At 45.3% G+C, this 15,806-nt stretch overlaps 1 protein-coding gene across 1 annotated transcript in view; it reads left to right on the top strand.

Annotated features, from left to right (window-relative positions):
- CYTH3 (cytohesin 3) overlaps positions 1-13,663 on the top strand; it is a 65,857-nt gene extending 52,194 nt beyond the window's left edge. The window contains exons 8-13 of the mRNA XM_087701775.1: positions 563-711; positions 1,541-1,652; positions 8,104-8,180; positions 8,292-8,363; positions 9,797-9,951; positions 11,783-13,663. Of these exons, the coding sequence (XP_087557901.1) occupies positions 563-711; positions 1,541-1,652; positions 8,104-8,180; positions 8,292-8,363; positions 9,797-9,951; positions 11,783-11,855 (638 nt within the window). The 3' untranslated portion in view covers positions 11,856-13,663. The remainder of the gene's footprint in view (positions 1-562; positions 712-1,540; positions 1,653-8,103; positions 8,181-8,291; positions 8,364-9,796; positions 9,952-11,782) is intronic.
- Positions 13,664-15,806: the final 2,143 nt, after the last annotated feature.

Below are 15,806 nucleotides of genomic sequence, written 5' to 3'. Positions count from 1 at the left end.
AACTCTGGCCGGATGTCTTTTCTCTCTGCCGGGGGTCCTTAAGAGAGGAGAATGTAGTTGTTTACTTTATTCCAAACTAGTTGATAACCCGGCGTTCCCCGGGTATTTATTTATCCCACCCCTCCTTCCATGAATGTTGCCGCAAATTCTAATGTTGGATTTTCCCTCTTACTAGAGGGAGCCCCCTTGTGGAGTACCGTGAAACTGTTACCATGGCAATTCCACAGCGCTGTACACTAGAATTCATTTTAAGGCAGTATGGTAGAAGCCATTTTAAGGCACAACAAGCTGTATCTTAACAGAACACACACCCCAAGGGATGCAAGGGGTGTCTTTCCCGCGCAGTGTTTTGTTTCCCGAGAGTAAGTCATCTGTGTAACAAGTTTGGCTGAAATTGCTTGAGGCGTTCCAGAGTTATGCTGGAACATACACAAATGCACACACAGCCGTGTGTGTGTGTGTGTGTTCCAGCATAACTCTGGAACATATATATTTGCCAGAGACTGGTTTTTACAAGCAGCTGTGCAGAACAAACCTTCTGCTTTGATCTTCCGTTCTCTAGATACCTGCTACGTCCTCTCCTTTGCAATCATCATGTTGAACACCAGTCTACACAACCACAACGTGAGAGACAAGCCAACAGCGGAGAGGTTTATATCTATGAACAGAGGGATTAACGAGGGAGGAGACCTCCCGGAAGAATTGCTACGGGTAAGTGGCTTTGCAAATGGGATGAACACGTGCACTCATGTGTTCATGAAGAATGGCCAAGGAGTCAACTAATAAGTGTAGAAACCAACCAACCAGCTAGGTTGGCAGAAGCTGGGACCAGTATCAGGAGCTCACTCCATTACGTGGCGCTAGGGATTCGAACCACTGAAGTGCCGACATTTCTGATCGACAAGCTCAGCATCTTAGCTACTTACCAGTGGTAAATTGTTCGAACCTACTCTGTGGGTGTGGCCTCCTTTGTGGGAGTGGCTTGCTGCTCATGTGACCGGATGGGAGTGGCTTGCCGCCCATGTGACCGGATATGAAGATGCCGACGACACTTGTCAGAACCACCTTAAATTACCTCACACACAGCCCTGGCATGCATAAGAATAGGATGTAAACTTGTTTTTTAAAAGGCATCTTTGGTTTGCGTTAAAGCAACTTCAACACACGCAATGTTCTGATTGCACCACAAACGCAGTCGTCATCCTTACCTTTCACAGAGGCACTGAGTTTTATAAATAGGAGCATGATAGTGTAGAATAATCATATCCAAGGACCAGTGGTGGGTTTCAAAAAAGTTTGGAACCTCTTCTGTAGGTATGGCCTGCTTTCCGGGTCCACTGGTGAAACCTCTTCTAACCGGTTCGGTAGATTTGACGAACCGGTTCTACCGAATAGGTGCGAACTGGTAGGAACCCACCTCTGCTACTTACCCATTGAATCTTCTCAACTGCAATTTAATGTACGGCCCAGATCCTTTGCACCTGACCCAGCATCCCTATTTGTGGTGTTAACCTTCTCTGTCCCTCTGGTTTCTTTTCAGAATTTATACGAAAGCATTAAAAACGAGCCCTTTAAGATTCCAGAAGACGATGGGAACGATTTAACCCATACCTTTTTTAATCCCGATCGCGAAGGCTGGCTCCTAAAATTAGGTGAGTCGATCCGTGCTTCCCTCCCAGCTTTGGCCTCGGCCGATGGCTGCTTAGCCCCCTTTCCACCCCGCCCCCTTTCCGCCCTTCCACTCCTGGTCTGGAAATCACACCGAATAATGGCAGCCTTTATCCCTTTCTGCTGAAATCATTTATTTCACTGGGGAAAAAAAAATGTCTTGCTTTTTGGTGATTTTGGCTGCCGAGCTGTGGAATTGCATTTCCGAGTTTACCAATCTGAAAACTGCCCATTTTTTTTCCCGAACACCTGAGCCCATCAAACATTCGGTTGGATTTAAATCCGCCAATACGTATTCTGTAATGTACTTATTTTTTTACCAGGGTTACCAGAAACACGCAAGCTTTTTCCTTTTATATGCCTAAATGTCTTCTGTTTCCCCCCACTTGTTATTGGTGCCTTTCTGTTGGTTTTGATTTGGGGTTCTCGATTTTTTTGGGGGGGTGGTGGAAATGACTGGTTTAAACATGCCTTCTTGTTTTCCTTTTGGGCTGAGATCTATCACCTTTCTGTTCTGTGACTGGCTGTCTCTTCTTATTCTGCGTTAGGAGGTAGGTATCTCTTTTCGTCTTCCCTTGCTTGCTTCTGCTTTCCTTTAATCCTTCCTCGGCATCCGTTGCCTGACACCTCTCTGCTTGCCACTAAATGGCTCGGCAGAGCCTGCAGAATTAATCTAAACTCTTGGCGAATTATCAAATCCTTGGTAACACCTTAACAACCTCTCACTGACCAACTTGATTTAGGACAGTTTGACAGTGTGGTGTGTGGAGTTTCTGGAATTAAGAGCACCAGGGTAGCATTGAAATTTCCTTTTATTTCTCGCTACCTGACAACACGGCGTTGAGTGGGTATTTATTTTATCCTTACCAATTCCTTCCCTTACCTTGTGGAGTACTGCGAAGCCGTCACCATGGCAACTCCACTGTGCTGTACAGTAGAAGTCATTTAAAGGCACAACAGGCTGTATCTTAACAGAACTTGAATCCAAAATGCTCACTATCACTGTCAAAAGTACTGTGATTTGACACTATAGATATAATTTATTCCTTTTCATTTCCACGGCCCAGGCATTCCAGAGTTATGCTGGAACACAGAGATGCAGATGCACGCATGCACACACACACACGCGCACACCTCGAAGGGTATTAGGATATCTTACCCACACAGTATTTGTTTCCAGAGAGTAAGTCATCTGTGTACCAAGTTTGGGCCCTGAAATTACCTGGCATGATGAACGGGCCATGGGGAGACTCCTGGGAGGTGAGGAGTGGGTGGGGCCAGCCAGTAATTGCAACAACCGGTTCACCCGAACTGGTGCGAACCGGCTGAATCCCACCCCTGACTATACCCCAGCTACAGATATTCACCACTACTGTAAAAAAGAGGTTCGCCAAAGTCACCCAGATTCTGATGAAAGAATAGACAATTAATGGACAATTAATAATTGAGATCCAAGCTCTCTTATTCTTTTGAAAAGAGCTCCGTTACAAATCCAGGTTTCGTGGGCCGGTCAGCCCCGGTAGCATCTGTTTTCATTCCCAGTTAACTTCTAACTTGACTGTCGACTCATTTCAAGAGTCCATCCCTCGTCCATGTCAGAGGCAGGAACTGTCTACTGCTCTATTTTAATGCTACAGACAGAGGACGGAAAACGATGTAATGAATTGCAGATGGTTTCCCTCCCCCTCATGGCAGGATTGCCAGAAATCTTTGCCAGAAATCTGAGGTTTGTTTTATTCTTTGGCAAATCTGCCTTCTCACGGATCACCAAAAGCGGTTTTTGCTCCAGCAATCCCCCAGGATTAGGATGGAGAGAAAGCCATTCCTGCCCACTTTTTCCTAAATAAGTCCCCGCAAATGTTTAAATTCAGTCCCAACAGTGCTTTTTTTCAAGAGGCAACTGGACTTTATTTTTTTCTTGGAAGATGTAGAGCCGAGGTGGCGCAGTGGTTAAATGCAGCACTGCAGGCTACTTCAGCTGACTGCAGTTCAGCAGTTCGGCTGTTCAAATCTCACCGGCTCAGGGTTGACTCAGCCTTCCATCCTTCCGAGGTGGGTGAAATGAGGACCCGGATTGTTGTTGGGGGCGATATGCTGACTCTGTAAACCGCTTAGAGAGGGCTGAAAGCCCTATGAAGCGGTATATAAGTCTAACTGCTATTGCTATTGCTATTGCTTCTCATCCAAGAAGCTTCTTCAGCTCTGACTGCATAGTGCGGAATGGAAAGATTCTATCAGAGCCGAAAAATCTTCTTGGATAAGAATCAAAACGTCTTCAAGGGAAAATAAAAGTTCAGTTGCCTCTTGAAAAAGTACCTTTGGGACAGCCATGACAGTGATGGCGAATCTTTTCGGCACCAAGTGCCGAAATGGGAATAGTTCGTGCGCATCTGGGCTGCGCCCAGGAAGAGGAGCTGCCCAGGAAGCAAGTGCTGGAAGATGAACTTTCTGGTTTCTGGTGCGCGCATGAGCGCCAGCCAGAAGGTTTTCTGGTTACTGCCGCACATGTGCCAATCAGCTGGCCGGCACACATCCTCATGCCAGAAAACAGAAGTCCATCTCTTCCAGTTTCCGGCACAGCTGCATGCACAAAGACCACCTGATCATCGCATGTGCCAGAGGTGGTATTCAGCTGGTTCTGACTAGTTCTGGAGAACCGGTAGCCGAAATTTTGACTAATTTGGAGAACCGGCAAATACAACTTCTGGCTGGCCCCGCCCCCATCTATTCTCTGCCTCCCGAGTCCCAGCTGATCGGGAGGAAATGGGGATTTTGCAGTATCCTTCCCAGAGGCGATATTCAGCGGGTTCTGACCAGTTCTGGAGAACCGGTAGCGGAAACTTTGAGTAGTTCGGAGAACCGGCAAATACCATTTCTGGCTGGCCCCGCCCCATCTATTCTCTGCCTCCCGAGTCCCAGCTGATTGGGAGGGAATGGGGATTTTGCAGTATCCTTCCCCTGCCACGTCCACCAAGCCATGCCACGTCCACAGAACCAGTAGTAAAATTTGTTGAATCCCACTACTGGCGTGCACATGTGCAACAGGAACCCGGAAGAGGAATGGGCGCAGCCGCACGTGCCAAGCGGAATGGCTCCGTGTGCCACTTGAAGCACGCATGCCAGAGGTTTTGCCATCACGGATTTAGGATTACTGACAATCCCTCTAGACATCTAAATCCAGTCTTCTTCTAAAAGATGTTGGTTGCATCCACAAAGAATATATTTGACAGCAGATACCAGCAGAAATATTTTTTTTCTTCTTCCAAACCCTGAAGAAAACTTTTGATGACCACATAATTGTCTGAATATTTTACGTCGCGGTTTTTCATTGTACAGTTTGCATGTAGAGGTAGTTTTTTCAACGTAATGAAATTGGGATGAGGATTTCCGTTGCTAAGTGACGCAGCTGTGAAGCGACCTGGTTTTATGATCTTTTTCCCCCCGTGGTTGTTAAGTAAACCACTGCCGTTGTTAAAAGTGAGTCACCAGGTCATTACGTGAATCCAGTTTTTCCCATTTTTGTCGGAAGCTAACCAACATCATAAATGGTGATTCCATCATCCCGGGATGTTGGGACCATTGCAATTTTGATCATGATGTGACTCTAGAGATGCAGTGACAGTCGTATGTTCGAGGACTCACAAGTCACTTTTCCCCCCAGTGCTGTTTTCACTGTCGCTAAACGATTGGTTGTAATCCGAGAACTCTCTATAACCCAGGGCAGCATGGAAAACGTCTTCCTCTTTCAAACTCGTCTGCTTTTGCTGTGGTTTTTTATTTTCCTCTCTCCCCCAAAATAAATACTTTTGGGGGGTAGTGTTGAGGATTCTATTTCTCCTACAAACCAGGGGGGGAAAAATCGGTAACGCCCAAGTTTATTTTGGGTGAACTTGGAGACGTTGCCTAACGATTAATTACGCGCCAATTTGAAGGGGCGGAAAGAGGCAATGAAATCTCCGCAGCAGACCTTGGAGCTGGACAAAATCTTTGTTAAGCAACAGATCCCAGGGAGTGATCCCTCCGGACAAGACAATTTTTAAAATTCCAAATTGCATTGTCTGTTGGCCCCAGCTCAGCTCAACTGTCTGAGACGAAACCTTTTCTTGTAAACAACCAAGGTCTGGTTTTAATTACTTCCTCTCCTGCTCAGGAAATAAATATGTCCAAGTTTGGAATGCGTTCTTTGGCCTTCTCGGATGTTTTCTGCTGAAAAAGGAACAATTTGGTCGCTCGTCTGCGTTTTCCTCACCAGGAAAGAATCATAGAATCGCTCTCTCTCTCTTTTTGAATGTCTTCTTTGCTTTGCCCAAAGGCCTGGGCAGGGTTTTTGATCTTTTTGGGACGTTAAATAATCCTTTGGTGGAAAAAAAAAAAGCAAATGAGAGAAATGTGGAAGGAATTCTAAAGCGGATCGAGAAAGAGGTCGAAAAACACTTTTGAGAAACATTTGAGAAAGGGAAAAAGTGGATTTTAGCATTGTATCTGAAGGAAGAGATGTGGTGGCTGAGTGGCTAAGACGCTGAGCTTGTTGATCAGAAAGGTCAGCAGTTCGGCGGTTCGAATCCCTAGCACCACATAATGGAGGGAGCTCCCGTGACTTGTCCCAGCTTCTGCCAACCTAGCAGCTCGAAAGCAGGTAAAAATTGCAAGTAGGAAAATAGGAACCACCTTTGGTGGGAAGGGAACAGCGTTCTGTGCACCATTGGCATTGAGTCATGCCGGCCACATGACCACAGAGACGTCTTCGGGCAGCGCTGGCTCTTTGGCTTTGAAACGGAGATGAGCACCGCCCCCTAGAGTCGGGAACGACTGGCACATATGTGTGAGGGGAACCTTTACATTTACCTGAAGGAAGGGGTTGGCTCTCAAAGATCTAGGTAGGCAAATGAAGATAAACAGTTCTTCCATCCTGATTGTCCCTTCATTCTTGTTGGCAAGAAGCTTTTGAACCTACTTCAAAGTCTTTGTCTTTCCTGCTGATTTTGAGTAGGAGTTGAATCTGGTTGGTGCAATTAAATCAAGTTTTGGGTGGCTCCTGGGAGTGCCGTCACTAATTCACTACCATCTTGAGGGTTTCTTTTCTGGAATTCCTTGCTTGTTTTTAGGCTGTTTTTCAGGCCATTTTCAGGCTGTTTTTCAGACCATTTTCAGGCTGTTTTCTGACCATTTGGGGGCCATTTTCCGGCTGTTTTTCCAGCAGTTTTCAGGCCATTTTCAAGCTGTTTTTCAGGCCATTTTCAGACCATTTTCAGGCCGTTTTCAAACTGTTTTTCAGGCTGTTTTCAAGCCAGGCTGTTTTTCAGGCTGTTTTCAGGCCATTTTCCAGCTGTTTTTCAGGCCATTTTCAGGCTGTTTTCAGACCATTTTTGGGCCATTTTCCAGGCTGTTTTTAAGCCAGGCTGTTTTTCAGGTCATTTTCAGGCTGTTTTCAGGCCATTTTCAAGCTGTTTTTCAGGCTGTTTTCAAGCCAGGCTGTTTTTCAGGCCATTTTCAGGCTGTTTTCTGACCATTTGGGGGCCATTTTCAGGATGTTTTTCCAGCAGTTTTCAGGCCATTTTCAAGCTGTTTTTCAGGCCATTTTCAGGCTCTTTTTGACCATTTTCAGGCTGTTTTTCAGACCATTTTTGGGCCATTTTCAAGCTGTTTTTCAGGCTGTTTTCAAGCCAGGCTGTTTTTCAGGCTGTTTTCAGGCCAGGCTGTTTTCAGGCCATTTTCCAGCTGTTTTTCAGGTCATTTTCAGGCTCTTTCTGACCATTTTCAGGCTGTTTTTCAGACCATTTTCAGGCTGTTTTTCAGACCATTTTTGGGCCATTTTCCAGGCTGTTTTTAAGCCAGGCTGTTTTTCAGGTCATTTTCAGGCTGTTTTCAGGCCATTTTCAAGCTGTTTTTCAGGCCGTTTTCAGACCATTTGGGGGCCATTTTCAGGCTGTTTTTCCAGCAGTTTTCAGGCCACTTTCAGGCTGTTTTCAGGCCATTTGGGGGGGCATTTTCAGGCTGTTTTTTGGAGATGCTCACTGGCCGAACTGCTCTTCATGTTTCTGGCACTGTGGCACACGCACATGCATTCACATGCATGCACGGTCCGGTTTGGCCACTCGGTGCCGAAAAGGTTCACCATCAGTGTTGTAGGCAAACCATGGACGAGTATTGTGTCTGAACTCAGCTAACTGTGGCTTGATTGTCAATTCATACTTAAATAAAACCCTTGCTTAGCTCGGCAACTCAATCCAGCTACCCTTTCTGGATAAGGAGGGCCTCAGTAAACTTGTGTTCATTTTAACCCTACTTCTATATCCATTTTCCATTCAATCGTCTGATTTTTGCACACGGCTAATCCTTTAATCAGAAGGTAACCAGGTTATTTTGTCCCATGCATCATAGTTTAGGGGAAAGTCCAACCTAACTGAGTGGCTTTTCTTGTTTTTGTTTTTTTAGGTGGACGGGTGAAAACGTGGAAAAGGAGATGGTTTATACTGACTGATAATTGCCTCTATTATTTTGAATACACAACGGTGAGTGTGATTCATAGGTGTCAATAATAACGTCCCTTCTTCCACAGCCAAGCTATTCCAACAGGTTGACTGGATATTCCTTTTTTTTTTCTCTCCCCCACAAATTCCTAGGATAAAGAGCCCAGGGGAATCATTCCATTGGAAAATCTAAGCATCAAGGAAGTTGAGGATCCCAGAAAGCCGGTAAGTCCTCGCTCCTTCTTCTCCCGACTTCTTCAAAAGATCCTTTTCTCCCAAAAGGATCTTTCTTGATTTCCTTTAAATCCGTCCTCATCCTTAGCGAGCGGCTCTTATGGATGTACCGGCTGGTTTCTGAACCTTACACTTAGTGGTAAAACTCTTGTTCTGGAGATGCATCTCAGCTGCTTGGCATTGTGGACATCTGCTAAAACAAAATAGAAAATGGCTGATACACAATTGGGAGGGGACAGATGTGAAGGGATGTTATTTGGACAAGATAGTGGACATGACCACATGAACGAGGCCTGGATCTTCTTTATAAGCAAGGAACTTCAGTCATATCTATCTATCTATCTATCTATCTATCTATCTATCTATCTATCTATCTATCATCTACCTACCTACCTACCTACCTACCTACCTACCTACCTACCTACCTACCTACCTACCTATCTATCATCTATCTATCTATATCTCATAGAGATGGTATCTTACCATCTATCTGCTATCTATATTTCTATATCTTATCGATTTACTATAATCTATCTGCTTATCTATCTATCTCTATCTATCTGTCTATATTCTATCATCTCTATCATGTCTTCTGTCTATCTATCTTTATCTATATTATCTATCTATCTATCTATCTATCTATCTATCTATCTATCTATCTATCTATCTATCTATCTACCTATCTATCTAGATTATCTATCTATCTCTATCTAGATTATCTATCTCTATCTAGATTATCTATCTATCTGGATTATCTATCTATCTATCTATCTATCTATCTATCTATCTATCTATCTATCTATCTATCTATCTAGATTATCTCTCTCTCCTTATCTAGATTATCTATCTATCTATCTATCTATCTATCTATCTATCTATCTATCTATCTATCTATCTATCTATCTATCATCTATCTATCTATCTAGATTACCTATCTATCTATCTATCTATCTATCTATCTATCTATCTATCTATCTATCTATCTATCTATCTAATCGATTATCTCTCTCTCTAGATTATCTATCTATCTCTAGATTTATCTATCTATCTATCTATCTATCTATCTATCTATCTATCTATCTATCTATCTATCTATCTATCTATCTATCATCTATCTATCTTTCTCTTATCTTTATCATCTCTTCTCTTTTATTCATTTATAGACCGGTAGACTTTCAATCATGTGGTTAAGGCATCCTCTTGACTTCCTTGAGCTCTTCCCAACCCTGCTCTTTACCTTTAAAAGAAAAATGAAGCACCTCAGATCTGAAAACATTACAATCACCACATCATACGAGTGTAACCAATATATCGATTTCTCTGTCTTCCTAGTTTTTATCTGCTTTTTTATTATCACGTCATTATTTAGTCTTTAGCCAAATGGAGGTTAAAGTGTCATTGTTGGTGTGTGGTTTGCTCCCTAGAACTGCTTTGAGCTGTACAATCCCGGCCACAAAGGACAAGTGATCAAAGCATGTAAGACGGAAGCGGATGGCCGGGTGGTCGAGGGCAACCACATGGTGTACAGGATATCGGCTCCCACACCCGAAGAAAAAGAAGAGTGGATTAAATCCATCAAGTGAGGACTTTATTCATGGGAAGACGGGGAGCACAAGGCCAGCAGTAGGGAGAGGTCAGCTGTAAAGTGATGGGGCAGGGGCCTAGAGGTGGCACTCTCGCCTCACAATGAGGAGACGGAGAGTTCAATCGTGGATAGAGGCAGATATTTCTCTCTCTGGGAATATATCTGCTGAACTTAACTCGGCACTGGCAACAGGGAGGGAATCCAGCCATTAAACATCCGCTAGCTCCATTCAGAGGCCCAGAGTCCACCCCGCAAGGGATTATGGGGTCATCATACAATAATGATGATATCATATGGATGTGTTCACCATACTAGGTAGTCCTTGACTTACCACCACAACTGAGCCCAAAATTTAGGTGGCTAAGTAAGACATTCGTTAAGCGAGTTTTGCTCCATATTACAACCTTCCTTGCCACAGTTGTTAAGGGAATCACTGCAGTGGTAAAGTTAAGAGGGCATTTGTTAAGTGAATCTGGCTTCTTGCGTTGATTTTGCTTGTCAGAAGGTCCCAAAAGGGGATCACATAACCCCGAGACACAAATACGACCCCAGTTGCCAATTGTCCAAATTTTGATCGCGTGACCACGGAGATGGTACAACGGTCGTGTGAAAAAGTCCCTTTTTTCACTGCCGTTCTAATTTTGAATGGTCACTAAATGAATTGCTGTAAATTGAGGACTAATTAGTTAGTCCTCGACTTACAACCTTTCCAGGAGAGACACTTGGGAAGGGAGTGTATTTTAGCCCAAATTACCGTATTTTTCAGAGTATAAGACACACCTTTCCCCCCCAAAAAAGAGGGTGAAAATGTGGGTGCGTCTTACACACTAAATGTAGCCCCACCCACCCACCATCCCCCACCCTTTGGCCTCTGCCACTTTGCAGCAAAGGGGGGCTTGTGGAGGCTTCAATAGGCTATAGCAGTGTTTCCCAACCTTGGCAACTTGAAGATGTCTGGACTTCAACTCCCAGAATTCCCCAGCCAGCATTCGCTGGCTGGGGAATTCTGGGAGTTGAAGTCCAGACATCTTCAAGTAGCCAAGGTTGGGAAACACTGGGCTATAGCAATCCCTGCAGGCTGAAACAGCTGATGATCGGGAGAAACTGAAAGTGAAACTTGCTGTTTGCTCCACGTGGCAAATTGCTGGGAGGCAGAGGTAGATTTTTTTTTCTTGTGCTAATCAGGCTGTTTGCTGCAAGGAGGTAAGTCAACAACTATAAACGCCTATCGAATGTTCAAATTATTAGACTTATTTTTAAAGACTGCTTTATTATTAGTCTAGACAACTTAACAAAATGAAGCAGCTTTTTGAAATAAATGCTTGATCTGAAGAGGCCCAGTGCTATTGTTTTAAAAAGTGCTATTTTTTTAAATAGCAGAGAATAACTATACTCCCAGAAAGCACATCGATTTTAATAGCATCTGTACAAGTATAGTCTGAAATATAACACTACAAATGGTGTATATTGTCTGTACTGTTTGTTGCAAGGAGGCAAATTGCTGGAAGGCAGAGGCAGATATTTTTTCCCTTGTTTTGCTCCCCAAAAGCTGGGTCTTATACTCCGAAGCGTCTTATACTCCGAAAAATACGGTACTTAGCGTTGAGAAGCCAGGTGGAAAGTAATTGCTCACAGAGACAGTGGCTTGTCTGTAGTTTGTTATGGTCCAGGCGGAGTATTTCAACCGGGACAATTTTAAGATGGGTGGACTTCGGCTCCCAGAATTCCCCAGTCCACGCATTTTAAAACTTGTTGAGGTTGAAAACCACTGGCGTTAGGGTGCAAACCTAGCCTAATTATTTATTATTGTTTTCTTTCGTTTTAGGGCAAGCATCAGCAAGGACCCTTTTTATGACATGCTGGCCACTCGGAAGAGACGGATTGCTAACAAGAAGTAGCGCTGTGGAAGGACTCTCGCCATCCCGGTGTCCAGTGCCAAGGAAGCCTGTCTCATCCCACTCCTTTCGGGAGTGTGATGGAACCACAACTGAGCTGGACATCTCCTGCTCCTCTTTTACTTATTGGGGATTGTGATTCGTCGCGGTGTCCTGTCCTTCCTGGTAGAGGGAGATCTTTTCCTCTGAGTCTTACAGAGCTTACATCCAGAGCTTGAATCCAGAGCTTACATCCAGACTGTCGTGCGTAACGTTGAATCCCATTGATGTGGCTTGTGTGTGATCACACCTCTCTCTCTCAGCAAGATGGTCCTGTTTGAAAAAGCTCTCCAGGAAGTTGCTTCCCCTCCCCAACTGGTATCCCCCCCCCCATTTGTTCCTCTTGGGTTTTAGCCCAGTCCTCCATATTGTCTTCTCCAAGAAGGTCTCGTTCCACTTCCAGGAAACTGGATTGAAAGGATCTGTGATCCTTGCTTTAAAAAAAAAAGATAGCTGTTTGATGGCCGGTGAGGGGGAAAATGACACCCTGAGCATCACACCATTGATGTGGAAGTTGTGCCCCTTGTGCACATGTCCACCTAAGACAGGAAGAACGTGCGTTGTGGTGCTCGAGTAACTGTAGGTGTTGTGAATCCATCTCCGATGAGCATAAAGCCACCAGTGAAAAATGGGTGATCTGTTTTGGACGTACCGTCTTGAAATGCTGAGGATTTTAATCTCAAAAGGATTACAGGCCCATCTAATCCATCCCTCTGTTTAGAAGACGTAAAACTTGAGGGATTCCTTAAAGGAAAACAGGAGTTTTGCCATTTTTTAAAAAAATCCAGCGGATTGGAAATCCTCTGTTGGCCAAAAGAAAAATAGCTAAATTTTCTAGTAAATGAGACAGCAATCGTATTGCTGGGTGTATGGATGACTTATAAATGTTGGGATCTAACCGGGGGTGGGATTGAAAAATGTTAGCAAACGGTTCTCCGCCTGTTTGCCGGGTGGGCGTGGCCTACTTGGCTTCCTGCATCACAGCAGGGGTGGGTGGCTTTTGCCCTCTCTAGGCTGCAGAGGCTTTCCTTGATGCTCCGGGAGGACGAAAACAGCCTCCCCTGGGCTCTGGATGCCCTCGGTTTCCAGACTTACGGGAGGCCCATTTTTTTGCCCTTCCAGAGTCTCCACATAGGCCTTGCACTTACCTGGAATGATGAACGGGCTGCGTGGAGACTCCTGGGAGGGGCAGAGCGGGCGTGGCCAGCCAGTCCTTGCAACCACCGGTTCGCCCGAGCCAGTGCAAACCGGCTGAATTCCACGCCTGTATCTAACAGTATTTTCTCAGGAGAGCCATCGGTGGCTCACGACAACAACAGTTAAGAATCAAAATAATTGCGTTGGTGGTCGCCAACCAAAGGGCATCAAGAACAGGGATCCAAATTGGGCCAAAACTTTTCAGTGGTCACGAGGCCAGCAAAACGAAATTAGAAAAGGCTTAGGCTTAGTTTCCACATTAAGTAATTTAATTTTAGTTTAGAGGAAAGGCCTGTGAAAGGTTTTTTTTTGGGGGGGGGCTCTTCAAGGTACTATCCCCTTATGACAAAACCAAAACATCCTCTTTCACCCTTCTTTGTGCTTTTTTTTTTTGCAACAAGGGTGTGTTCCAAAAGACTCTGGAAATAGCAGTTAGACTTATATACCGCTTCATAGGACTTTCAGCCCTCTCTAAGCGGTTTACAGAGTCAGCATATTGCCCCCAACAACAATCCGGGTCCTCATTTTACCCACCTCGGAAGGATGGAAGGCTGAGTCAACCCTGAGCCGGTGAGATTTGAGCCGGTGAGATTTGAACCGCCGAGCTGCAGAACTGCAGTCAGCTGAAGTAGCCTGCAGTGCTGCATTTAACCACTGCGCCACCTCGGCTCGGAAAGAGTTCAGAGAAGAGCAACGGAGATGATTAGGGGGCTGGAGGGCAAAGCGTATGAAGGATACCGGCAGGAATTGGGGACGTTTAGTCTAGTGATAAGGAGTAGGGGGTGGCATAATCTCAGTATTCCAGTATTTGCTGCTCCAAAGAAGAAAGGGAGTCAATCTCTTCTCCACAGGACCCAAAGGCAGGATAAGAAACAACAGATGGAAACTAATCAAGGAGAGAAGCAACCTGAAACCAAGAAGAAAATTTCCTAATGAGAAATGGAGAAGAGTTACTCAATGGATTAGCTTTGCCTGCAGAGGCTGTGGTGGCTTCATCACTGGAGGATTTAAAAAAAAGAGATAAGCAATAGCAATAGCAGTTAGACTTATATACCGCTTCATAGGGCTTTCACAGCCCTCTCTAAGCGGTTTACAGAGTCAGCATATCGACCCCACAGTCTGGGTCCTCATTTCACCCACCTCGGAAGGATGGAAGGCTGAGTCAACCTTGAGCCGGTGAGATTTGAACCGCTGAACTGCAGATAGCAGTCAGCTGAAGGGGCCTGCAGTACTGCATCCTAACCACTGCGCCACCTCAGCTCTTTGGAAAGACATTTGTCTGAAAGGGTGCAAGTTTACTGCTTGGGCAGGGAGTTGGACTAGAAGACCTTCCAAGGTCCCTTCCAACTCTTGTTATTCTGTTGAAACTTGGTTTTCTCCTTCCGATGGCACAGAGACCGTATGTCCTGGGATATCAGCTAATACTGTAATGCGAGACACATGGCATGGAAGGGTGGATCATTAAAAATAAATCTGTCCCATCCTGTGCAATTGGGGGGGGAAAAGAGGGCAGGAACAGGTTGCGTAAGTGCATATCCACTACAAACCATTTTTTTCGAGTGCTGAACCTCCTCCTTTCCCCAAATCCCTGTCACATTGTAAGAATTTGCCTAAGGATCTCTGCTTTTCATTTTTATTTATCACTTGGGGGATAAGCTTCGAGACTCTATGATGCCAGCCTCGGGGAATAAAACAGATCTCCAAAGATTTCCTGGAAGGATTGAGATGGAATGCTTCTATTGGTTTGTCCCGGGTTATTTTGGGGAGGAGTTCAAGCAAAACAGTCGTTTAAATGATTGTTTTCTTAACCTGGACAATTTTTTTAAAGATGTGTGGACTTCAACTCCCGGAATGCCTCAGCCTGCATGGAGAATTCTGGGAATTGGTTAGGTGCTGGCTTGGGAGTTCTGGGAGTTGAAGCAGTGGTGAAATTCACATTTTTTGCTATTGGTTCTGTGGGCGTGGCTTGGTGGGTGTGGCAGGGGAAAAATACTGCAAAATCCCCATTCCCTCCCCACCCAGGGGAAGGATACTGCAAAATCTCCATTCCCTCCCCACTCCAGGGGAAGGATACTGCAAAATCCCCATTCCCAGCCAACTCCAGGGGAAGGATACTGCAAAATCTCCATTTCCTCCCCACTCCAGGGGAAGGATACTGCAAAATCCCCATTCCCTCCCCACTCCAGGGGAAGGATACTGTAAAATTTGCATTCCCTCCCCACTCCAGGGGAAGGATACTGCAAAATCCCCATTCCCTCCCCACCCAGGGGAAGGATACTGCAAAATCTCCATTCCCACCCAACTCCAGGGGAAGGATACTGCAAAATCCCCATTCCCTCCCCACTCCAGGGGAAGGATACTGCAAAATCCCCATTCCCTCCCCACCCAGGGGAAGGATACTGCAAAATCTCCATTCCCACCCAACTCCAGGGGAAGGATACTGCAAAATCCCCATTCCCTCCCCACTCCAGGGGAAGGATACTGCAAAATCCCCATTCCCACCCCACTCCAGGGGAAGGATACTGCAAAATCTCCATTTCCTCCCCACCCCAGGGGAAGGATACTGCAAAATCTCCATTCCCTCCCCACCCCAGGGGAAGGATACTGCAAAATCTCCATTTCCTCCCCACCCCAGGGGAAGGATACTGCAAAATCCCCATTCCCACCCAACTCCAGGGGAAGGATACTGCAAAATTTCCATTCCCACCCCACTCTCGG

Source organism: Thamnophis sirtalis, unplaced genomic scaffold (genome assembly GCF_051295495.1).
Source record: "Thamnophis sirtalis isolate CommonGarterSnake01/CBP01778 unplaced genomic scaffold, rThaSir2_p1.2 scaffold_14, whole genome shotgun sequence".
Lineage (NCBI taxonomy): Eukaryota > Metazoa > Chordata > Lepidosauria > Squamata > Natricidae > Thamnophis > Thamnophis sirtalis.
The sequence above is the reverse complement of the archived record's forward strand: the minus strand, read 5'-3'. Positions and strand labels throughout refer to the sequence as shown.